At 31.4% G+C, this 26,953-nt stretch overlaps 1 protein-coding gene across 2 annotated transcripts; it reads left to right on the top strand.

The window, feature by feature from the left end:
* Window positions 1-518: 518 nt before the first annotated feature.
* On the top strand, window positions 519-3,439 carry LOC103490514 (uncharacterized). Of its 2 annotated transcripts, none has more exons than XR_007824714.1 (7): window positions 519-1,097; window positions 1,206-1,348; window positions 1,443-1,663; window positions 1,756-1,975; window positions 2,245-2,330; window positions 2,404-2,515; window positions 2,642-2,699. XR_007824714.1 is itself a non-coding variant. In XM_008450058.3 (7 exons), the coding sequence occupies exons 2-7, from the start codon at window positions 1,259-1,261 to the stop codon at window positions 2,881-2,883; spliced, it is 951 nt and encodes a 316-aa protein (XP_008448280.1). In that variant the 5' UTR covers window positions 531-1,097; window positions 1,206-1,258; the 3' UTR covers window positions 2,884-3,439. The 2 variants fall into 2 exon arrangements, 1 of the variants encoding a protein (XP_008448280.1); XM_008450058.3 differs by having other exon boundaries at window positions 531-1,097; window positions 2,424-2,515; window positions 2,642-3,439.
* Window positions 3,440-26,953: the final 23,514 nt, after the last annotated feature.

Raw genomic sequence — 26,953 nt, 5'->3', positions numbered from 1 at the left:
TAACTCATCTCCAATTCTTCAACAATTAAATTAAATAAATAAATTAAAAAAAAAAAAAAAAAAGATCGTGGAGATAGAAAATTTTCTCTATCTTGCATAGTGAAGTTTTGATTTGGATTTATTTTTCAAAATTTATCCATTAGATTGAGTGAAAATTGAATCCTCTAACCTGTTAGCTACTATGTTTGACCTATCCATACGGGACCTAATATTTTATAAAACATGGACCCATATTAAAATTAAAAAAAAAAAAAAGAAAGTTAAAATTACCATATAATGGAAATGAAAGAAATAAAAAGCTTATTTTCTTTTGATTCTTGAAGTGGAAATGAAATATTCAAAGACCACATGCTCCCTTCTGTTCAAGAAACTGACCAAAGACCCATTAAACTTTTTTGTAAAGACGAAGAGAGAGAAAAGTAAGAAAAAGGGAGTTGTTGTTAATTGGATGCTGATTACCGGATACGCATTTTTTTCCCCATGGATTAAGAGAGGGGAGTGGTAAAATCCCCTACATAAATGAAAATCCAATAATATTCTCATGCCCTTCACAATTCTCTCTGTTTTTAATATTCTTCTCTCTAATAAAATTCATACCCACAACCCTCTCCTCAACACTTCCCTCCCATTTTCCTCTTCCTTCACTTTTTTCTTTTCTGGATCTCATTTTCTCACCTTTCGTTTTCTTTTCCCATTCCAGTTGAGTTTGATTGAGGTTAAAGATTTTGAAACAGAGCGCTTCTATTGCTGCCTCACTGTTTAGGGGGGGGTTTTCTTGTTTAATGAACAAAGTTAAAAGAGTCGGTGTTGTTTCTGTTTTGAGTTTTGAGTCTTGAGTTTCCTTTACGGTTTAGTTTAAAAAGCAGAGGAACCCATTTTACACAACATTGACAACCAATACTCGCCGGACCAATAAACAGACAGAGTAAGAACAAGAGAAAAGGAAAAAAATAAGAAAGGAAAAGAAGCAGATTCTAAATTTCCCGTGAAATTTGGTCTTTTGAAAATCCTAATATTAGAAAATCTTTGACACGTTTTTTGGGTTGATCCTATTTTTTCCTCAATCGGAAAAAAGTTTAAAAGGAAAAAGAAACAAGGTCCGATAATCTCTCCCTCTCTTCCATTTTTGTCTCTCTACTCTTTCTCGGTGCTCTGTTTTTTCTTTTGCTGTTGTTTCTCCTCACGGAATCCTCTCTGCTTTTCAGGGTTAGGGGGAAGACTCTGAAAATTTTCGTCTCTCTCCCTCTCCTCAGAAATTATGATTCTTGACAAAGGGTCAATGCAATCCAATTTGGGTTGTTTTCTTCATTGCACAACGCCGGTTGTCAACTCCCAATTCTTGTCCAAGGTTTCTTCCTACTCATTTCTTTCGTTTTTCCTTCATTTTTCACGCTTTTCATTTGTTTTATTCATATTGATCCACGTTTCTTTCCTTTTCTAAGAGTGAGATTAGGAATCTTAATCGTTTATGGCATCCATGGGAGAGAGAGAAGGTTGAATATTTCACCCTCGGCGATCTCTGGAATTGTTACGACGAATGGAGCGCTTACGGTGCTGGTGTTCCAATTGCCGTCAACAACGGCGAGACCCTTGTTCAATATTATGTTCCTTATCTCTCTGCAATCCAAATCTTCACCAGCAATTCCACCGTCAGTGGTTTCAGGTAAGAGTTTTCCGTTTACCCCATTTGTGATCGTCGACCACAAACCCCAATTTGATGATTTAAAGAAAATCCCAATTGATGATTCTCCCTAGGGATGAATGCGGTGACAGTGAAACAAGGGATTCATTCAGTGATTCTTGTAGCGATGAGAGTGAAAGTGAAAAATTATGGAGATGGGACGGAAGTTCATCGGAAGAAGGAGGATTCTTAGAACAAGAAAGCCCTATGCACCTCAGTGACAGATTGGGGTACCTTTACTTTCAATATTTCGAGAGATCAACTCCATACGGAAGAGTTCCATTGATGGATAAGGTAAAAAAAGATAAAGAAAAAAAGAAAGCCCCACCCTCCTTTTACTTCTGTAGTGCAATGAAGGGGTTCCTGGATGGTGTGGTGGAATCATATGAATTTTGTTTATTTTTTATGCTTTTATTATGAGTTTTGGCATATCTACTAAAGAAGGAACAAAACCCAAAACTTTATTGACCTTTGAATATGGTTATTGAATCTGTGCTGTGCCCACTTTCTATATTCTTGTTCTAAATGGTGGGGATGTTTTATATTTTGTTTTTATGTTATAGATCAGTGGATTAGCTCGAAGATACCCTGGGTTGATGACATTGAGAAGCGTTGATCTTTCTCCAGCTAGTTGGATGGCTGTTTCGTGGTCTGTATTTGTATATCATGTCTGTGTTTTGATTATGATTTATGTGTGTGTGTGTATTATTAATTAGTAATAGGAATGAGAATGAATTTTCAGGTACCCAATATACCACATTCCTATGGGGAGAACAATAAAGGATTTATCAACATGCTTCTTGAGTTACCATACACTATCATCATCATTTCAAGGTAAAAGAAAAAAGTGGTTTAATTTTTATGTGAATATATACATATATACATATACATATATATATATGTATGTATGTATGTATGGTAAAGGTAATTGAGAAAGTGTAATGTTTGATGTGTATATAGATATGGATGTGGAGGATGAATTTGAGAGTGGAGAAAAGAAGAGAAAAGAAGGGGAAGGGATATCGCTGGCAGCATTTGGGTTAGCCACATACAAGATGCAAGGAAACGTGTGGATTTCTGGAAATTATGGAAGGGACCAAGAAAGATTGATGTCTCTATTGAGCGTGGCTGATTCTTGGCTAAAGCAACTCAGGGTCCAACACCACGATTTCAACTACTTTACTGCCATTCGTCGTGGCTAACCCCAGCCCCCACTCAACAACACCCATTTCTCCACGGATTCATTCACCTCTTCTTCATCTTCTTTCAAAGAAAAAAAAAAAAAAAACAAAAACATAAAAACAAAAACAAAACTAAAAAAATCCCGGGAAAATTCTTCTTTTCCTTTTTTCTTCTTCTGTGGTTTCTTTTTAGAGTGTGACCAAGGATTTTAACTTCATCTCAGCCAGCATCCATGCCTGAGTTTTTCATGTTGCATCACTTTTTTCTTCTTCTTCCTTTTATTTTGACTAGTGGTGGGGGTGGTTGTGCATACTAAACTACTGACTGATTTACTACTCATCCAGGCTTTGTTGAAAGGGGATAGGGATAACAAACAACACGGATCTTTGAGATCAGAGAGTTTGAGAGAGAGGGAGAGAGACTAGAGACAGAGAGGCAGAGAGAGACTCTTGAATTGTCACTAATTTGAATCATCAATTGTGTTATGTTTCTCTCAATTGTGATACATTTTCCATTTCACAACAAATGAAAAAGGGAAAAAAAAACGAAAAAGAAAAAAGAAACTCTCTTTGAGAATGATTGTTTGTTTTTACTCTCTAATCTCTACTCTCTACCATCGTTTTTTAGCACACATGATGTTTTTGTTTAATTTAATCATATCATAACTGTTCGCACTATCTTGTTTGGGTGCCAAGAAAATTCTCACTAGATAAGAAATATACTCCTTTTTCTTGTGTGTGCCAAGTCTTTGGTTGAGACTGAGAGTGGGTCCTTAGTGTTTGACATTGATATGATCCTCTTTGTGATTTTGCTTCCGAGTCCAACTAAATCCTAATTCCTACCCTTTAATAAAGTTTGACAGTGAAGTCAGTGGTGACTCTTGGCTCTTCATCTCACTCAAAATTCAAAAAGCCAACAAAAAGGTAATTAGTTAGAATTAGAAGTCTTTCTGATACGAACAGTGCAACTCTAAAATGAGATCAACCCACGGTAAAATTAGAAAGAAGAAAAAAAATTGATGAAATGAAAGACCAAGAACAAGATGCGAGAAATGTTGGAAATGGGATTGGACGTACTCATGAATAGATTTAAGCATAGGAAGAAAAAGAAAAAAGAAGCAGATATTGGAGAGTGATGGGTTGGAAGAAGATGTAGTTGAATTTGATAAGATATGATTATGAGAGCATGCTCACTACTAGTGTACCATGTGGACGCGGCTTCTATTTCAACTTAACATATTTAATGCTCAATTTTCATAACTATATTTCCATTTAATACTCACTCTTAACATTTGACTTCTTTTAAGGTTTCTATTGTCTCATTAAACACTTGTACAATTATTACCCAACCTTAGCTTTAATTTCTCTTTTGTCCTTATCACCTTAATTCATCGAATACAAATGGTAAGCATTGTAGTAAAACTGACTTATGTTACACAATAAATTTGTCTTTAACCAGCACATAATTCAAGTTATGGATAACCTTTATATTCAAAAAGTATTTTAATTATTTGTTCCTAGAATATGAGTAATTTTATATTATTAATAGGTTTTATAATCATGTTAAAGCTATAAAAGTGTGTACACTCAGTTATTTATTTTCTCTCTAAAATAGAAATGTGGTTGATGACATTAGAAATTAGGTTTATCTCATCCTAATAATATCTCATAGCAAGTATTAGATATTTTAAGTTGGATTTCCACATCCTCCAATTCTCGCTTTGTGAAATAAGTGTTCTTAATTAATTTAATAGGTGACTAAGAAGTGAGCATAGCATATGATTATTGATTTATTTTATTAATTTTGTTGTAGAAAATATATATATATACATATCCTCTATTTAAACAAAGTGCAAAGCAACAATGGTATATCCACTTTTACAAGTATGAACATAGGGAAAAATGAAGTCCTTGCCCAATTAAATCATCCACATACTTTCATATTGAGACAAGAGTGAAACTTTGCTATCATAATCTCAAAAGTGAGAAGCCCCACTAAATTAAATAACACACAATCTATTTAATGAATTTGATGACTTTGGTGTCCCAATACCCACAAGCATCACTACCACCAACACATGCCTCACAGTCCATTGAACTAAAAACAAATATGTTTCTTTCTCATTTTTCTTTTTTTTAGGATCAATCTAGAATTTGTTTCAATTATACCTTCGAAAATTTGAAAACATCCATTTCTATCTTTATACTAATTTAAATTTTGTTAAAAAAAAAAAAAAAAAAACAGCTCCATAATTCCTGCACATTAATTAGAATCTTTATCTAAATATACCTTTTAAAACAAATTTTAAAATTCATGGATAAAAATACAACTTCAAGATCCAAGGACAGAATTGAAACACACGTAATAACTAAGACATACAATTCCTATTTAAATCCTTCCTATTTGGGTTAATTTTTCATGAATGTAAAAAAGAAAAAAGAAACACACGTGCATAGAAATATTTACGTAAAAGGTCATGAAGCTGATACAATATTTTTATAAAGTTCAGATCATTTATCTTTCTTCTTCTTTTCAATTTATTCATTTTCTCTTACAGATTCCTTTATATCATTTTTCAGATTTTTTTTTTTTGTATTTTCAAATGTTTCATTTTTCTGTTTAAATCTTCTACTTCATCTTCATCGTTTTTGGCAAGATTCTTTAAAGCTACTTCATATTCCTCACATTTGAGTATATCAAGATGTCTAACAATTATTTTGACATAATCTAAATGATCGTTTACCATTGTCAGCACGATCGTTTACCATGATATCTAAACAATCATGCTGACATGATCTAAACAATTGCTTATCATAGTTAATACGATCTTTTAGAATGAGCAACACGATTGTTTTAATTGAAAGCCTCTTTCCCATCGTTTAAAATGATCTAAACAATTGTGTTGACATGATCTAAATGATCGCCTACCATAGTTAACATAATCATTTAGCATGGTCAACACGATCATTTAGAAAAAATTACTCACGGGTGTATGTGGCTGATTAATCACGTGTTGACTGTGATATTTTTGGTATTTTCTATTGTGGGCCTGTGGGTTTTTTTCGTTTTTAGAATTGTTTTATACAATGTAAATATTTTATAGTTTGTTATAATTAAGAAAAAACCTTTTTATTATATTCCTAAATATAGAAAAATGAATCAAAATATTTAAAGGTTATCGTCGATTCAATGATACGCTAATAGATAGTAAAATTTTGCTATATTTATAAATATTTTTAGCAATTTATTATTTAAAATCATTATTATAAAAGTAAAACCATTTTTGTAAAAATTAGGAAATGTAAAAAAAGAAAAAAAGAAAAAAAAAATTTGAAAATATCTCAATCCTTTTTCTGCCAACATGTGTGCGTGTCTTAATTCAAATAATTATTTCAAATATTCCTTGTATATTATACGGTAAATTTACATAAATATAACAAAAGTGTTAAATATTTACGGCTCATATAACAATTTAAAAAAAGTCGATTAAGTCAATTAATTTTCATAAATTTCATATTTGCTCTTATTGGATTTTGATTATTGTGCGGCAATTTTTCAGTTCTTTTTCTTCTTCTTCTTATTTACGATTTAATCTTCTCTTTTTCATATTATTAATTTCTTCATATTATTACTTCTTCTTCTTCATTTTTCGACTTCTAGTTTGTGATTTCTTCATTTCCTCTTCCAAACTTTCTTCCTTCTTCTTTATCCCTCTTATTCTTTTTTTTCTTCTTGGTACAAGATCTAAATGATGTTGGTATAGGATTTAAATGATCGTGTACCGACATTTGAACTATCAGTTGTTTATCCCAAATAGACAGAGATAGACCACTATTACTAATAGATCGTTCAGATTTGGTATAAGATTGTTTACATTAGGTACAAGGGTACAAGATCGTTTAGGTTGAGTACAAAGGTATGAGATTGTTTAGATGGGATACAAAGGTATAGGATCGTGTAGATTTGGGACAAGATCATTTAGATTTGGTACAAGGGTACAAGATCGTTTAGACTTGGTACAAGGGTAAAAGATTGTTTAAACTTAATACAAGATTATTTAGACTAGGTACAAAATTGCTTAATCACGCGTGTGTGATCGATTAATCGAGGTATTTTTGTTATTTCATGTTGTGGGCTTTTTCCTTTTTCAAAACTTGAGTAATTTACGTATTACAATATTTATAAGGTTTTTTTTAAAAAAAATATAACAAACCAACAAAATATTTATACTATATATAGAAAAATTTGAAAATGGAAAAACCCATAGTCCCACAATGTAAAATACCAAAATTAACCCAATCAACACAGGATAAATCGACCACATGCTTGCGATACACGATTGTGTAGACTTTGATACAAAATCTCGGGTATACCATGCCTCAAGATGCCCTGAGATGAGAACATTCAACCTTTATTCATTCGATATTGGACATACAATGCACTGAGATGACCCAAGATGAAAGGCAGAAATGTAAATCGACACGATTTTGTACCTTATTTTAAATAAAGGCTTCTAAATTTAAACTATCGTGTAAATCATGATACACGATCTTGAGACTTAATTGCACCAAGATGCCTTGGGATAAAAGAATTCTGTCTTTAACTCATTCGATCTCGGGTGTACAATACCCTGATATGCCCTGGGATGAAAGAATTTTTCATTTAGTTATTGGATCTCAGGCCTTAGTGGCATCGAGATGGTCGAGATGAAAGAATTTTGCCTTTATTTTATTTGATCTCAGACATACATTCCCTAGAGATGCTCTAGGATGAAAGACTTCTGCCTTTAGTTTTCGATCTTTAGCCTTAATTGCATCGAGATGGCCCAGGATGAATGTCTTTATTTGATTTAATCTTCGGCATACATTAGCCCAAGATGTCCTGGTATGAAAGACTTTTGTCTTTAATTATTCAATCTCGAGCCTTAATTGCATCGAGATAGGCCGGGATTAATAAATCACAAAGATGATATAAATTGCAAAAGCATATATGAAATTTATGAAAAAAATGATCGCCGCCATGGGCTTTTCTTATTTTGTTATACGGACCGTAAATATTTTGGGTTTTGTTACATTTATGTAAGAAAATTTGTAGTGGATAGCCTCCCAGCTCTTCAGTCGTAGACCAATGGTGCCATGCCGGTAAAGGTCTGGCAAAAAGAGAAAGATCGTTGAAAGACTAAGAAGTTGAGTTCCCTTTTAAGAATATGATATAGCAAATATAGCACATAGTTTTAGAATTTTGCAAATTTGGGAAAATTCTCATATTTTAAAATACTCTCCATCTTAAATTTGTTATTATTCCCAAACTAAACCCTTCAATCACTTATTTCTTCTCTCCTTTTTAATTCCCTAATCATCCTATATTTCTTTTCCCACTTTTGATGGTCCTAATCATCCTTTCTTATATAGGAAAAATAAGTGGAAAATGAATGATATAACTTAGTGTATCATCATCAAGTATATCAACAATATATTATTAAAGTATATTAGCATATCAATAAAGTGAATCATTATCAAGTATATCAATCAAGTTTACAAATGTATATCTGTAATGCCCCAAATTTAAGGTAATTTATTTGTAATTATCTTAAGTTAAATTTTGAATTTTTGGGTGTTACTTAATTGTTGAAATATTTGATTTGTAGAAATTAGAATTTATTAGATATTTTGGAAAAATATCCGATTGTTGTATTTGTGAAAATTTGATTAATTATATATTTGATTGTGAATTTAAAAATAATTATATTTTGAGGATAATATAATTATTTAAGGGTATATGTTCTTTATAGAAAATTTTGAATAACTATAGTTAGGAGTATATAATTATTTGGATTTAAAGTTAAAATAATTGTATTATGAAAATAATATAACTATATAAGAATTTATCGTTGTTTTTGGAGAAAAAGTTGATGTTATTGGAGAGAGGGAGAATATTTGATTTTTAAAAGGGGGATTTGATGTGTTTTAAATGAAGTGAGAGAAGATATGGTTGGTTTATTTGGAAAAAGGAGGAAAAGAAAAATGATAAGTTAAAAATAAAATAATAATAATAATATTATTATTTTGTGTAAATAGGGCATGGGGAGTTGTGTACTTCATCTCCTTCATTGAAAAAAACCTTAGCCTCCCAAGTCCGCCACCGCCGTCACTGCCTCCATCTTCGTCCGTCGCAAGCCGAGCCGATCGCCGACGCCTCCGTGGTTTTCCATCAAAGTCGTCGCGTCCAGCCAATCATCGTTGTCGTTCGCGTTTCGCCAGCCGTCTGCCGCAGCTCCCCGTCGTGTTCTGTCGCTCTCCGTCAGTCATTCTTCAGTCGCGTGCGCCAATCGCTTCTGCAAGCCACGCATGAAACCGCTGAGTCACGAAGTTGTTTCTCTTCAGCCACACGCGTGTCTTCATGTCAAGTCGTCTCCCAGCAGCGTCTCGTCCCAGCCGTGCACGCGTGTGCAAACCGCTTCCTCAGTCGTCGAGTCGATCCTTACCTGAGCCGCCCCTGCATCTGTAAGCCGTTTTCTGCCTCCAACCGAGTCGAGCCCCCTTTGACCAAACCATTTGAGTCACTTAGCCTATTTTTGGTCCTTTTCACCTGTTTTTGGTAAGTTTGATTGGGTTTTGGTTAGTTCCCAACAAAGATAAATTTTGAACCCTAAATAATTTAATTTTAGGTTAAATTGAATTATTTTCTTAAAGGGTTGGTTAGATCAATTGGAAGTTGAACTGTGGAACTTTTGCAGTTAAAGGTAAATTGAATTCAATCTCCACTTTGGGTAAGTTGAATCAATTGGATTTTTATTCTTAAGCGACTGTTAATTAATTAAATTATTTTAGTTATTGGGTTCCTGTTTGAATAGGACTTGACTGCTGGAAAACTTGATCGTGACAGTCAGGATAATTTTAGTTTAAGCTAATCTCCAGGTAAGAGATTCTACTACTAGACCTTCGAATAGAATTTAAGAGACCGCGTGTATTTATTGTTATGCATTGATAGTAGCTAAAATGCATAACTCGATACTATTGATGATGATTGACATTATATGGATGATTGATGATGATGAATGATATTATGTTTATGACTGGTAGTATATTGATGACGACGATTACGTTATGTTTTTTATGACGATGTTTGATTAAGAATGATACTTATGCCATGTTTATGATGATGTTATGTTATGCTACATGCTATGGATCAGGTGTGCTATTAGCTTTATCTATTAGAGTCGTACCCACATGGGTGTCCCTCGGGATCACCACTTTTTTTTTTATAATTGTTTAGTTCGATGGGATCACCAGTTCAGTATGACATAGACATGATTATGAGTGATTTGATGGAGTCACTCGCAGCCCGATTGTTTTAGTGTTTCCTTCGGGTACACTAAAGACTAGTTTGTCCTAGGTGTTCTTTTGAATTCACCAAAGACCAGATATGTTCTTACGGGATCACGATTGCAGGTTTTTGGGAACGTGCTAGTTTAAGGTACCACTTTACAGGACTCTAATAGGAAGTTAACAGGCACCTAGCAGAACTAGTAGTAGGTCCCTTACTGAGTATATTTTATACCCACTCTTTCTTGTTTAATTTTATAGGCAGAGGTAGAGGTAAGGGCAAAGGGATGCTGACGAATGACAAGAAGTGACCGTGGCGAGCCATAGGGAACACTTTTGCTTCCGCCTTATGTTATCTATTTAGATTTAAGTATTTATCTATTTCCTTTTTATTTTTCCCCTTTAAAAACTAGATAGGGTCCGAGTTAGGATTTTATTTTTTAAAATTTATTTCTATATACATTTTTTTATGATTTTAATGAGAAATTTAAGGTTTTTATTTTATTTTTTATTTTAATTAAAGAAATCTTATTTTTCTTTTAAGTAGTAATGACCTCGGCTTAGTATAAAGAGTTGGGTCGTTACAATATCAATAGTGTATCAAGTGTATATGTATAACTTCAAGCATATCAAGTGTATTAAGCAATCAAGTGTATTAGTGAAGAATATTAAGTGTATCTGCAGTATATCAGATGTATCAAATTTATGATCACGTGCATTAAGCATATCAAATTTGTTGAGTGTACCAATGAAGCATAACAAGTTTCATTAGTAGTGCATTAAGCGTATCAAACTTTATCAGTGAAGCCTTTAAGTGTATCAAGGCCTATAGGGTATCAAGTGTATTAAGAAGAATCAAATGTAACAAGGAGTATTAGGTATATATCAAGGCGTTTCAGGTGTATCAAAGGGTATGGAGTATATCAAAGAGTATAATGGTGCATCAAGTGTAACAAGGTCCAAAAGTTATCAAGAAGTAACAAATGTATATCAAGTGTACCAAGGAATATCATGTGTATCAAGGGATATTAGGTGTATCAAGTGCGTATCAAGTTTATTAAACGTGTATCAAATGTATATTAGTAACAAGGGCATTTGTGACATTTTACATTTTGTATATGTGGGTTAGACTTTGTTTTTGCCATATTTGCACACAATAAATTTGGGTGCTATAAACTTAATTATTATAAGGGATCTTTTAAAAATTATAACAAAGCAAGAAAATATTTACACTGTATAGAATAGTTCTGAAAACAGAAAAAGCCCACAGGCCTACAATGGAAAATACAAAAAATGTCTTGTCAACCACGTTGTCAACAACACGCGTAATATATTTGGTACACAATCGTTTAGATTTGACTATTGTTTGGTATAAGATCGTTTAGATTTGGCTATCCAAATCTAAACGATTTATTTTTTTAATTTTATCATTTAATTTGGTTATACGATCGTTTACTTTAGTTACATGATCGTTTAGATTTGGGTAGTCAAATCTAAACGATTGTTTTTTCAAATTTGCATGGTACACGATCGTTTACATTTGAAAAAATAGTTTTTTTTCAAGATTCTTTGGTACACAGTCGTTTAGATTTGGCTAAACGATTTTTTTTAATTCTTTTGGTATACGATCGTTTAAATTTGTCTACACGATGTTTAGATTTGGCTACTCTAATCTAAACGATTTTTTCAAGATTCTTTATACACGATCTTTTAGATTTGGCTATTTTTTTACACGATCGTTTAGGTTTGGGTATATTTGATTATCCAAATCTTAACAACGTAAAAATGAAGAGGCAAAGAAGAAAGACAAATCTAAACTATGTAAAAAAAGAATAGGAAAGGATTGTTTAGATTTGGGTGACGTAAAAAAGAAGAGGAAAAGAACAAAGACGATGGAAAGAAATTGTAGCGGAAAAAAAAAGAGGAAAAAAAAAAAGACGATAGAAAGAAATCGTAGCGAGGAGGAGAAGAAAGATGGAAAGACAAACCTGAAATGTTTAAAAAATGGCTAACTTCATGAGTTTTTTTACACGAGTTGTAAACATTTTAGTAGTTTGTTATATTTGTAAAAATTTTCCATATTATAACTTGTTTTGCCTTTTATCAAGTGTTCCTTTATGTAAATTACTCTATCTACAATATGATATTGTAAAATAATAATTATACACAATTTTTTTTTTAATATTGATAGAAACTTGTCAAGTGGAAAATGCACGAAACGATAGGTAAAGAATTATACCGGAACTAGACTCTAGAAACCAAAAATCCAGGGAGACTTTTCAAAAATATAACAAACGGCAAAATATTTACATTGTATAGAACAATTTCGAAAACGAGAAGACCCCACAGGCCTACAATGAAAAATACAAAAAAATGTTCCATCAACCATGCCGTCAACAACGAGCGTAATATATTTGGTACATGATTATTTAGATCTAGCTATTGTTTGGTACACGATTGTTTAGATTTGGTTATACGATCGTTTAATTTGGTTACACCGTTTAGATTTGATTACACGATTGTTTAGATTTGGCTAAACTAATTTTTTAATATTCTTTTGGTATTCGATCGTTTAGATTTGTTTACATGATCGTTTATTTTTTCAAGATTCTTTGGTACACGATCGTTTAAATTTGGCTAAATGATTTTTATTTTTATTTTTTTGTACATGATCGTTTAGATTTGTATACACGACCGTTTATTTTTGTACACGATCAAAACGATTTTTTTCAAGTTTTTTTATATACGATCTTTTAGTTTTTACTATTTTTTATATACGATCGTTTAGATTTGATTACCCAAATCTAAACAACGTAAAAATCTAAACGATGTAAAAAAGAAGAGGAAAAGAAGAAAAGATGATAGAAAGAAATTGTTGAAGAGAAGAAGAAAGACGAAATGACAAACTTGAAATATTTAAAAAATGACTAACTTAATGAGCTTTGTTACCCGAGCCATAAATATTTTAGTAGTTTGTTATATTTTTGAAAATTTTCGAAAATCTAGTAACACTCAAAATCTTTTTAATTCTAAGATTAAAAAAATTGAAAAAAATAGCAAACCAAACTACTTATAGAATATAATTATATAACGAACAGCATCGTTACAAATAAGGAGACAAAAGGAGAAAAAAAAAAAAAAACAAGACTCAACCTACTAACTAGGTCAAATACTATAACATACAAACACCGTCGATATTGATTAAGCAATAATAGCGTAGTTACATTAGTTTTAATTACTGTATATAGATTAAGCAATAATAATGTAGTTACTTTAATTACTGTTTTGAAATCCAGTAACAAAACATATATTAAAAGACAACAACATAAAGTATTCTACATTTGTGGAAAATATTTATTGTTCTTCCCTTCACTTACTTTATCCAACACTTTTAGCACTTACCAAGTATATATATATGTCCATGTATGTATGTATACATGTATACAGTGTAAACTTTTATATTATTATTATGACATTAAGAAAGAAGATTTGTGGATTGAGTTTAAGGCATTTGCATATATAAAACAATATATTTTGACCCAAAATCATGCATCATCAATGACCTGTCCTACTAAATTTAATATCAAGGTTATTTTACTAGTGAGGGAACTAGTGCTATTACGTTTAATTCACTAATGAGTACTTATTGTTATTCTATTCTAGCGTAACTGACGTATACCCATAAATATCTACTTAATGATCAATAAATGACTAATATCACTCACTATATCATTATAATCTCAAACATAGTTTATCAGCTACTAATAAGATGTGTATATCTTCCACTAAACAGGATATTTTTTCATTTCACATGTTTTAGAACTAAAAATATGGTATATTTTAAGGAACATTGACAAGAATGGCAAAAGAAGTTAACATAAATTATGCACATGGTTCAACAATATAAAAAATTGCAAAAATAGTAAAATCGTTTAGCCTAGTTCAATTTAAATGAACATTAAAATTGAAAAGTAAAAAAATTATGAGACCCGAGTCTGGATTAGAAGGGTCATTTTGAAGTAAAAATTTTGATTTTAATAGTTTTTTTGGAAGGTAAGAGTTTGGAAGTAGGTGTTTTGAGTACTAGGTCACGATGAAGCTAGGCGACATGATGAAAGGAATTACGATCAATAGCGACTAGGTGTTTTGGAGTTCAATGCGAGATGAATCTAGGCGATGAAAGTTACAAATTTTTTAGGAAATTTTCTAATTGAGCTTAATTAGTGGGCTGCGTATCAAGGTCGCGAGAAATATTAAACCAACATGTGTAGCATTTCAAGTAGGAGCTGGCAAGTTAAGTGAGCTTGAGGAGTGACTTAGGATTAGTATAAACTGGAGTGTAAGACTAGAAGGTAAGAATGTTAATATGAGATTTTGCTAATAGAAAGAGTTAAGTGTTGTGCTACTAAGAAGCTATTAAGCGAGAAGAAGGTTTGGGTTAGGCATTTAGAGAGAAGAAGAAAACTTAGTGTTGTCAGTAATTTTCTCAAAGTTAAATAGAGATTTTAAAATTTTCCTCCTAAGTTTCATGTTGTCTGGTAATGTTGTATTTCATGTTAAAGTTTATGAGAAAGTTTGATTTCTAAAGGAAGCTTTTGAGCTAATGTTTCGTGTTTGATAATTGCATGCTATGTATGTGAGTAAACCATTAGTCGTATTCTTATTATTGAGCTAGCTACTTTGTGCACTGCACATAATAGTTCAAACCAACCATGGGGTGAATAGACCACATGGCGGTAAGAAGCTGGCTAATGCGTAAAAGGAGCATATTGGGTTAGCAGCTTGAGCAACGAAAAATTAACTGGAAAATTTCTCAAAGATTCTATAGATGAAAAGACCATCACAGTAGTTCTTTGCGTGGGAACGGTTCATGTTCTTGGCGAAAGAAATACAAAAGGCTAATATGTAATTTATGTTTTATTGAATGGGGAGTTGATAATTTGTTTTATGAAATGTATTTCTGTGATTGCATTCTCCTAAAGCTTTTTGAAAAACTCACTCACTAAGTACTTGATTTATGTTTTAAGTTTTCCTTCTCCAGAACACTAGGCGTTAAGACCATGTTGGAAAATGTAAAACGAGTTGTTACATGTGAAGGAATACAAGGTGTTCAAGTGTGAAGCTATGTAAAGCATTGGAAAAGTTTTATTGTATAGTTCTTGTATTTAGGAAAGCATATAATATATAGTATATATAGAACGCATGATGTTAAGTAAATAAAGAGGAATTTATGGAATATCTTTAGTTGTATGTTTAATTTCTTTATCCTTAGTAGTTTATGGATTTAAGTTTCAACTAGGAGATAAGCTAAGATTTAAAGACGAAGTTGAGCATTTTAGCATTTCATTTGAGGTGTCAGGGTTGCTTAGGTTGTATTCTATATCGCAACGTGAGGTTCAGGACACGTTGCGAGGCGAGACATGACAAAAATCTCATGATTCACTAATTTCTATGTGAAATCTGATTACTATCTGATTATCATTTAACTACCTTCTATTTTTTCTTGTTAAATAGTTAATTGTTTCTGGTAGTCATCTAATTATCTTCAAATTGTCTTATAATTACTTTTTTTGTCAACTAGTTAGTAGTTTTTAATATTGCCTATTGATTGCATTTTGATTTCCATATGACATTTTGATTTCCAAATGATTTCCTTTTCTTCTTTGACATACAGTTAGCAGTATCATTGTCATATGATTACCTTCTTTCATCTAATTGTTATCTGATTACCTTCTATTTTTTGAAACACATTTTTAGTTGTTTATGATCGAGTAATTTTTTTTATAACATAATTTTGTCATCTAATAGCCATATGATTGTCTTTTGATTGTCGTCATACTACCTTCTATCCTTTGATATGTAATTTTTGGTATTGTAGTTTCTATTATTTCCTAACCCCTAGTTTATATATGAAGCATTATAATAACTGTACAATTGTTTGTCCTCTTTCTTGTTCCTCTTTGATAAGATACAACTTATTAGATATCACTTATTAGATAAAAATGAATCATAGATGATAACTGAGAAAGGGATTCCATTAAAAAAAATTTGAGGCTGGATTGGAGGCTAGGTTTTTCATCAAAGCTTTTATGGAGTAAGGATTTGTCAACTACGACAACATAGGAGGGCAAAACGTAGAGGTTTGATTCAAATCCATAACAGATTCACTACAAGGAAAAAAAAACAATTTCTCGATACACAAACAACCATCTGAAAATAGTAAATTGAAAGAAATGGTATCTCTTGACAGGTTATAGCAAGCGTCTGGAGTAAGCAATAAGCCCCAATGTTGTATAATGGTATCCGTATTTAGTTGAGAAAAAACTTAACGATGTTGAGAGTTTCCCTACGAGATAGGGTTTAACTTTTGTAAATCCAAGTCTTTTCTTGTTTTCCTTTTGTTCATTTAAGCATTTGGAGTAAGTTTATTATTTTTCTTGTTAAAGAAAAATGGCAAAACATAAGAATTGGAGGTTAAGTAATGGAAAAAGTTAGTATTCATTTTTCTAAAAGAAAAAAAAAGAGGAAAAGAAAAGGAGTGAAAAAAGGGTTTAGGGCTTCTCCCTTTTTTTCTTCGTCTTCTTTTTCTTCTCCTTTCCATCATCTTCTCTCCAAGGAAAGAAACCCACTGTCAAGCTCCATTTCTAAACCTTTCTCCATCAATTTTTTCATCAAAGAGAGAAAGTTGTGAGAAGAAGAAGAGATCCGAAAGATTTAGGGCTTGACAAGTTCAGAGAAAATTATTACCTAATGGAGTTTTCAAATCACTCAACACATCTTTGGTTTTTTTGTTGATTACGAGCTATAAAAAAGAAGTTAGAAGCTCAAATGGGTCGGGTAAGAAAACATTTCAATTTCTAATAACTTTTACGAAGGATGCTTGAGCTAATGTTGATGTTAAGTGGTTAGATTTTGAAGAAGATAGCTTATCAGTTCTAGAAATGAATCCGAATAACCTCTAGTTTTTCGAGTAGTCCAGAGTGTAGAAGAGAAGTTAGAAGCTCTTATTGATATGGTTGGACAACTTATTCAATTTCCCACATTTTCTAGGAAGAACATTTGAGCTGAAAATAATTAGAATTAGGTGAAAATTTAGGTGGAAGTAGAGGGATTACTGGAATTCGCGATTTGGAGTAACTTTTGTTTCGGGGAAAATCTGGGAAAATCCGTTGAGAATTAGATCTTTACATCCATGTAAGTCGTAGAGGACTTAAAAGGGAAGATTTTAATATAAAGTTCACTTAATTTGGTTAAAGAATTGAGTAAGCTATGAACTACTTATGCTAGAATTGTGACACTACAAGAATTGGGAATGACTCTCCCGACGTTGTAAGCTACATCAGACAAAATGTCAGCAATAATGTATTGGGGAGGCAAAACCTACACATAAATAGGATGACATCAGCAATTGCTTTTTCCTGACTAGGCTTCATTGACTGATATGAAAGGATGATGAAAGACCACTTTTGACATCTGGTCAATGCGTCGACAATAGGGAATGACCGACGCAGCGTAGGAGGACATTGGGCCGATGCGACTTTGGTATAGGTGACCATTCCCAATGCAAAAAAAACATTAGGAATATTTTTTATAATTTTTTAAAAAATTTATTATTATTTTGCTTTTGGGTTCTAATTCAATTTAAATTCAATCAAATTCTGAAAACAACTAACGTAAAATGAATAAAAAATTATTAAAATTAATTCGAATATGCAAAACGTACATATCTGTAGGTTTAGAAATTACATGAAAACTAAAAACTAAAAACTAATTCTCCTAAGCATCACGGACGCCAGTTTTCCTAAGCCTCTCAACCTATAATGACATGAAATTAATTTTAGATATATGTCACCCATAAAAAATTAAAAAACTTAAAAGTTGAAAAATACGTACCTTAATGGAATCAAGGTCATCTCTGTGTCCGACTCAGTTCTTTAATCGTCTTTCTCATTTCTTCCATCTGTCAGACACTTTCTTCGTGTTTTCGTACACTTTCTTCCATTCGTCGCTCATACAACTCCGACATTCTTTGTTGTTCTTTAATTAATTGTCGAGCGCTATCAAGGTAAGCTTTTAGTTCAATAGCCTCCCTGGCATGTCTCTCTTGCTCATATGATGAAGACGAAGAACTGCGAATAGCCTTTTGAGGCTTTGGCCTGGACCCCAACCAAGACCTTTTGAGTAGTCCGGTCGTCTATCCAAAACTGCCTTGCTTATCTTGTCCCTAGAGAGTGGTTGTGAACTCTTTAGGGTGGGTTGGGACAGGAGTTCCAGCATTTGATTCTGCAATAAATTTTTTAATTAAGTCAAACTCGTAAATTAAATGTCCAAAATAAGACAAAATATTTTCATAAATTTACATGTGCATCCGCGGCCACCTATGAAACGAACTAGCCACCCCAAGCTTGTGTTTCTTGAAACAACTCCACTCAGTCGACTTATTGACCTCGTTGTTCAGTGAGCTTGTGCTGTTATTGTAGAAATTACTTGGATCCACTACTATGGTTGTAGGTCTGCTTCGCTCTAGCAGTCATGTTGATCCTTGATTATGTAGACTACCGTTGAGGAACATTAAAAAATGTAAATCATCTGAAACTATTGAGTAACATAGTGATCGCAGAAAAAGTGCCAATCTTCCACACTATTCCTCAATCTAAGGGGAGTGGGTTGGCACGTACTTTTTTAAGATCACTGAACTACTTAAAATGGCAGTGGTTGTCTCCCTTAAACTCCTTCCCAAGTGCTGAGCATTTGATAATAAAAAAATTGAGTAAGTGATGGATCTGTGAAATCAAGCACGAATAATTGCTACAAAAGAAAAGTACACATGGATTAGGTTTCTATATATATACATAGTTAACATATATGTACGGTAATTTAAAAACTTACCCATAAACCGCCCTTCACAAGCTCAATGTACTCTAAAGTAACGTTAGCCCAAGGAACGGACTGGAAATGTAATTTGTGTTAACACAACGATGGTTCAGCTGAAGCGAACGACATGTCGCGAGATCGACTTATCTCGTCTTGGAGTGATGGATATAGGGATCTTCACATTTTGCTACACGTATCTATCTAACTCTAAGTTCCTCGAGTGCTATCATCTTCTAGGAGTTTGAGTACTGGGTTGAGAGACATCAATGAAAACATAAGACTATCAGAAATACAACTCCATGTTTATGCAATTAATTGTTTATGTAACGGGGTAACCTGACTCATCACCCACCGAGGATGTTCCTCCTGCGTTATTGAATGCGTCAACGTCGAAATCTTGAAAAGTATTAGTGTCATCGAAACGGATGGGAAATGACATAATACTTATGGACATATAAACCAAAATTATTTAAACAAATGAGAGTACTTGGGACACTCCTTCTCTATACTCAATCGATAACTTATTCCTAAGTTTCATACAACCCTTGTCCATCGTAAAGACCTATAACATAAATAGGTTTCATTAGTCTTATATTCCTCCTCTCAAATGCTTAAACTTACTCCACAAATAAGCTACACCTCCCAAGTATACAATATCCCAACTTTCACTACATCTAAGTTAAAACAGAAAAGGCTATTGTAATTGTAGGATAGCCAAAACAACCTAATCACATATTGCTTCAATCTTTCCAACACTTCTAACAAATTAGAAACTACTAAAGACTACCATAATTCTAACTAAGACTTAATTTCATCAAACAAAGCATAGTAACAAATAAAAAACTATGCTACCATAACTATAAGATAACCACAATAAATCAATGAAAATTTTCAAGTATTTAAACTATTTCAACATTTTAAAAATTTTCAATTTCAACATGTAACACCCCCAAAATTAAGATAATTTTGGAGTTAATTATCTTAGTTTTGTTTAATTAGACTTAATTTATTGAGCGATATTTTGAATTCATTTGATGAGAATTATTTGATTTTATGAAAATTAGAATTAATTAAATATTTGTTTGATGAATGCTTAATTAATTAGAGGTTTTGGCTTGTGGTGTTTGTTGAAAATTTGATTAAATTGTATGTTAAGAGGTTTAAGGAAAGTTGTGGATTTTTTAGTGTTGTTGAAATTGAATTAAAGTAAATTATTATAGATGTTATTAAATTTTAAAGTGAAAATTTTGTTAAAGTTTTGATAATTATATGTATACGTGGATATATAGATACATATATACATATACATATATATATATATATATATATATATATATATATATATATATATATATATATATATATATATACATACATACATACATACAGATACACACATACATATACATACATACGTACATACGTACGTATACATACATACATACATACATACATACAGATACATACATACATACATACATACATATACATACATACATACATACATACATATACATACATACGTACATATACATACATAAATACATACATATATATACACATACATATAATTATTATAGGAAAGAAAAAGATAATTATATTTGTTGAAATATAATTATTTAAGGAAAAGATAATTGTATTTTGGCGAAAATATATCTATTAAGGGAGAAAAAAGAAAATAATTATATTGTGAAAAAATATAAATTGTTTGTAAAATGATAACTATTTTGGGAAAAGAATAAAGATTAATTATTGTTGAAAATAATTAATTACTTTAAAGAAAGATAAATATTTATTGCGAAATTTTTTTTGTTATGATTGGGAAAATAAGGAAAGAGAAGAAATTTGATTTATTTAAGGGAAAAATTTATAATTGCATATTGGAATATAATTATTGCGAGAAGAAACGTAACATCTGAAATTTGTAAGGAGTTTTTTTCTAATTATGTTAAATTATTTAGGTGTTATATAAAGGATCAAATCTAAAATTTAATTGTTGGATTAAGATAATTAATGTTGGAATTTATGATGTTTTAAAGTAATTGACTTCTTGGAAAAGATTTGGTTGATTAAAAGAATCGAGGATTTAAGTTAATTTGGTATATTGAATGGAAAAGTTGAGTTTGGTGGAATTAGATTTAATTAAGTATATATATATGGATATATATTTTAATTAACAATTTGAATTTTTTTTTTTTTTTGTAGAATATGATATTAATTATTAGGTTTTGTATAAATAGTTAATATGAAAAAGTAAAGTTAATTATATAACGGAATATAATTATAATTGTTTGGAAAATAAGATAATCCATAGGGAAAAAGATAGTTGATTTAATTGGACGAGAAAAGATGATATATTTAATTAGAAGAGAAAATAATGGTTTAAATAAATATATATGTTTTTATATATTTTGGTGAGAGAATAATAATAATAATAATAATAATAATAATAATAATAATAATAATAATAATAATAATAATAATAATAATAATAATAATAGTATCATATTATTATTACTAATAGTTATAAATGTCTAAGATTTTGTGCATTTAAGGAATTTATTGAGAAAATACAGTAGGAATAAAAACATATGTATATATTGATATTATATATTGGGGTCTTTTAAAAAATATAACAAAGCGACAAAATATGTACATTGTGAACAATTCTAAAAATGAAAAAAATTCACAGACCCGCCATGAAAAATACAAAAAATGTCCCGTCAACAATGCGCATAATATATTTAGTACACGATCGTTTAGATTTGGCTATTATTTGGTACATGATCGTTTAGATTTGTTTTTTCAATTCTATCGTTTAATTTGGTTACACGATCGTTTAGATTTGGTTACATGATCGTTTAGATTTAGTTACACAATCGTTTAGATTTGGCTTTACGATCATTTAGATTTGGCTACCCCCAAATCTAAATGATTTTTTTTTCAAAATTTGGTACTTGATCGTTTAGATTTGGCTAAATGATTTTTTTCAATATTCTTTATACATAATCTTTTTGATTTGTAATCTAAACGATTTTTTTTTTCAAAATTTGGTACACGATTGTTTAGATTTGGCTACACAATTATTTATATTTGGCTACCCCAAATCTAAACTATTTTTTTTCCAAAATTTGGTACATGATCTTTTAGATTTGACTAAACGATTTTTTTGCAAGATTTTTTATACACAATCTTTTAGATTTGGTTACCTTAATCTAAATGGCTAAACGATTTTTTTCTAAATTCTTTATACACGATCTTTTAGATTTGGTTATCCTAATCTAAACAACGTAAAAAATGAAAAGAAGAAAGACGATGCACACAACAAACGAAAGAAAAAAAGGAAAAAGAAGAAAGAATAAGAAAGACATATACGTAGTGAAAAAAAAAAAAAGAGAAAGACGTAAGAAAGACAATAGAAAGAAATCAGATTTGGTTAGCCAAATCTAAACGACATAAAGAAAGAAGAGAAAAAGAAGAAACATAGAAAGAAATCGCAACTAATAAAAGAAGAGTAAAGGAGAAAGATGATAAAAAAAAAATCGCAAGGAATATAAGAAAGATGGAAGGGCAAACTTGGAATATTTAAAAAATGGTTAACTTTATTGGCTTTGTTACACAGGTCGTAAATATTTTAGTAGTTTGTTATATTTATGAAAGTTTCCCTTATATATATATCCTAAAAGGAAAAAGAAATAATAATGATAAATATTAACATTATTATTTGGAATTATAAATAGTATTGGAATGCTTAAATTGAAAAAAAAAAGAAAGACGTTCTTCATCTTCTTCACTAAGATAACCTTATGTCATCGGCTCACCAGTTTTGGTTAAGATAGGTAAGTTATGTGTTTTAGGTTGGATTTTAATACCCATTGTTAATTGAGACTCCAAATTAATTTTATTTTTGAAATTGATTTTGGTTGCATGCCTTTAGAAGGTCCTTTTGGCAAAGTTTAAAGATCTAAGTGATGGATTTTTGCCATTAAGGTTGAATTAGTTTTAACCTCAATTTTGGGATCGAATTAATTGGATAATTTTTTTTACTGTCAGCTTGGGAGTATTTTGTTTGGCTAATCACAGGTAAGAGATTATACTACTAGACCCTTAGACTTAAAAATTAAGAGCTTGCATATATTTTTCATTATTCATTGATGTAGCTAAGATGTATATGTGTTGATGTTGATGACTGATATTAAGTTGATCATGATGATTGATATATTTATGATGTTTATGATACATGATATATTAATCACATCCTTAAGGACGTTATGATTAATATTCATGTCATGTTTATGATGTTTATGATGATGTTACATGCTATTGGACTGTGGTGTATCTGTTGAGCTTTTTACCCCACCTGTATTATGATCCTATTTATGGAGTCACTGCACGATAAAGAGGTGTTCCTTCATAATTGCTCGCACGATTTAGAGGTGTACCTACAGACCACATGCATGGTTAGGGACAATTGTACTATGTATACGGACTCACTCGCACGATAAGGGGTGTTTCGACGCGACCTCTCTAACGATATAAGGGGTGTACCTATGTATTACATGCATGTTTATGGAGTGTGTACCTACGATCACTCGCTTAATAAGGGGTGTTCCTATGGGTCATTTTCACTATAAGGGTGTTAGTACGATCACACTCATCCAGGTGTGCTCCATTGGACATACGACACTATTATTATGTTTTTAATAGAAAGTTAACAGATCACCTAGCATGACCTGTAGTGGGTCCCTTACTGGGTATATTTATACTCACTCTTTTCTATATTTAATATTTCAGGTAAAGGTAAAGGATCTGGAAAGCTAGCGAGAGACAAGAAGGGCCCTCTCTCTAACAATCACAATTTAAATACATTTCAATATAATTTCAATACATCTTTCCAATTTATACATACAGTTTTATTCCTAAACTTCAAACAATGCATATAAACATAAATTTCAACAATTTCAACTCTAAATCTATAACAAATTGCAATATACATTTTATATGTACAATTTAATTCATAAACTTCCAACAATTTCAATAAACAATTTCAATACATTTAAACATACATAGTAACAATTCTAACTTTATTCATGCAAACAAATTCAAAATACTACAATGTAAAACATATATTAATTTAACTTAGAAAATAAAAAGAAACAAAAAAAAAACATATATTTACCAAAATGTAGGGCAAAGACGACGGCGGAATGAGACGATAAAGGAAGGACGGTGGGGGACGGAACAAGATGGTGGACAACAACGGCTATGCAACGATAAGGATCTCTCCTCTCTCTTATTCTCCAACCCTTTCTCTTTTCTCTTTTATTTGTATTCTGTGTTCTACGAACACAAAATACTTATTAATTGAGGATCTTCTGACACAACCAAAGACGTCGCGAGAACCCACTAATTTCGATGTTATAAATGAAAACCTCGGGATTAGTTGGACTCATTCTCGAAATTTCACTTATGGTGTTGAGAAAAACTTTAAATACTTATTTAAATGTTACATTTTGTCCGACGTGGTCAATGTTGACGTCGACCATAGTAAGACCAATCTCAACGTCTAACTTATGATGGGAAAAGTTTGAAATAATAATTTAAAAGTTACATTTTCTCCGACGTGGTCAATTCTAACAGCTATAATAAGACAATTTCCGACGTCATGTAGGTACACATCAGGAAAACCTAAAATTTAAATAAAAATTTCCATTTTTCCCGACTCTAGAAACTTCCACGTCGGGCGTAGCTAGAAAACCCCTGACGTATACTTTCATTGCATCGGGGAAAAGGTATATTAATATTTAAATTCAAGTTTCCCCGATGTGTACATGCACGGCGTTAGGGAAGTTATATGCTATCCCAACGTCTTGAACACTACGTCGGGATAGAAGACCACGACGAACATAGAGTTTACTGCATTGACGGAGTATCTATTTCTCGACCTGGTCTATCCAGATGCACAAAACTGCATCGGAAAGCTCCGTTTTCTTGCAATGTGAATCTAGAATTTTAGGTTAAAGTTGTGAAGAGTTTAATTATGTTCTTTAAGTTGGAAGTTGAAAATGACATCTTTTGTATGCTATAGTTTGTACATTATGGAATGACTAGGAAACTAAGGGTTTTGATACCCGGTTATGGTTTGTTTTGGTAGGTGAAGAGGAAATAGGGAAAATCTATAGATCAAGGACCTAACCAACAACTTGTGAGTGACAAAAATGACTTTTAAACAAATTTCTAAGCTTGATGTACTAAATTAAATTGATAGCATGCTTTGATTTAAAGTATTTTGAATACACTAGATTTATAAATGATTTACAAAGCATGATTTTTTAGTTTAGAAATGAGTTATCAGCAAGCATGTTTGAGTTGAGTTTCTAAAGCATTCAAGTTTGAGAAATGTTTCTTTAACCAATAGATTTATGAATACGTATTTGAATGTTGAGTTTCTGAAAGTATTTAAGTAAAGAATTCTACAAGCAAAGCTAGATTTGTAACTTTCTTGATGCAAGAGATTTATATGACCATGTTACTTTAGTTGAGTTACGTTAAAGTTTAGCATGAGATTGATGAGTATGTTTTAGTCTATACCTGAGATGTCTAGAGTTGATAGTAACCCTAAGGGAGATTGTCCTATGCACAATAGTCATGTGATGAGGGTATGTAGTAGATGCCTAAAGTTTCCATTAGAGAGACTAGATTGAGATGAGGACCTATACGAACACCTAAATGTTCCATCTCATATTAGGTATGACGAGATAGGGTATTGAAAAAGTGAAATAGTAGTAAAATTCCTTTAGTTGTTGCTTTAATTAACAAAAGGAAAAACTAGAGAAACAATAAGAGAAATAACACAGAAAGTTTTATTAACCCAGTTCGATGAAACCTACCTACGTGTGGAGAGCCTTAAACTTAGATAAGCAGATTTTATTAAAATTCAAACCAGTGTAAAACATTCAATATAAACTAGAAGAGATTCCTTTTAGAACTAGTACCCTTTTTAGTTATATACAAAAACTAAAAATAATCAGGCTCTTCCAAAATTATATTTGAATCTAATGAAGATAAATAGGCTCCTCTAAAGTAGATAATCCTAAATGAACTTACTTAATATTCTTTAAATCTCTTATCAGTAAAACAATTAATCAACTATGAAGATGTTAAACATTCTTCATGGAATATCGAAAAAGGTAATTCCTTACCTTCGTAAAGACTCTTCAAGCACTAAGGAGCTTCCAAGACATCTACAAAGAATACTTTGAATGACTAATAACTTCTTTTATAATGAGGAGAAGGATAAAAATGGACAAAAAAATGTTAATCGACTGAGCTTCTTTTGGATGCTTTAAGAGAGAAAAAATAACAATTTTTAAAAGAGATGACCCTAGGGGAACTTTCTAAAGAAGCAAAGAATCTTATCATTTTCGAAAGGTAAAAGATATTAATAAAGATCCCTAAAGATAAGGAAGATCTTTTATCTTTTTATAAATAAAAAGAAATTATTTACACATTTGTCAAACAATGTAACAAACTCTCCCTTTTGACAAATTATGAATAGTTTTCTTTTAATGCGCAATGAATGATATTCTTAAAAAATATTGAGCCTTTCCTTAAGCCTTGATATTACCAAAAGACAAGATGCAGAATATATAAATCTAAATAACAAAGTAGAGCAGCCTTCAACAAATAGAAGTCTTCAATAGAAAAATATATAGGTTGTCACGCCCCGCCTGAAAAGTCACTTTATGCGACCAAGTGGAGGCGTGCCGCCTAGACATTTAACACATCACACCCTCATGATATAATGTTAATTACCTAGTATAAGAAAATAAATGTATACATAAATGTAAAACGTCGAAGTTGACATAGATGAAATAAGAAGTCTTCATTG

The sequence above is a fragment of the Cucumis melo genome, chromosome 11 (genome assembly GCF_025177605.1).
Source record: "Cucumis melo cultivar AY chromosome 11, USDA_Cmelo_AY_1.0, whole genome shotgun sequence".
Taxonomy (NCBI): domain Eukaryota; kingdom Viridiplantae; phylum Streptophyta; class Magnoliopsida; order Cucurbitales; family Cucurbitaceae; genus Cucumis; species Cucumis melo.
The sequence above is the reverse complement of the archived record's forward strand: the minus strand, read 5'-3'. Positions and strand labels throughout refer to the sequence as shown.

What these genes read in the sequence shown, in the direction of transcription:
- LOC103490514 (XM_008450058.3), top strand. Translation starts at nt 1,259, where the DNA reads ATGATTCTTGACAAAGGGTCAATGCAATCCAATTTGGGTTGTTTTCTT. An exon ending in ACTCCCAATTCTTGTCCAAG is followed by an intron (nt 1,349 to 1,442) that starts GTTTCTTCCTAC and finishes TCCTTTTCTAAG; the next exon opens with AGTGAGATTAGGAATCTTAA. An exon ending in GAGTTCCATTGATGGATAAG is followed by an intron (nt 1,976 to 2,244) that starts GTAAAAAAAGAT and finishes TTTATGTTATAG; the next exon opens with ATCAGTGGATTAGCTCGAAG.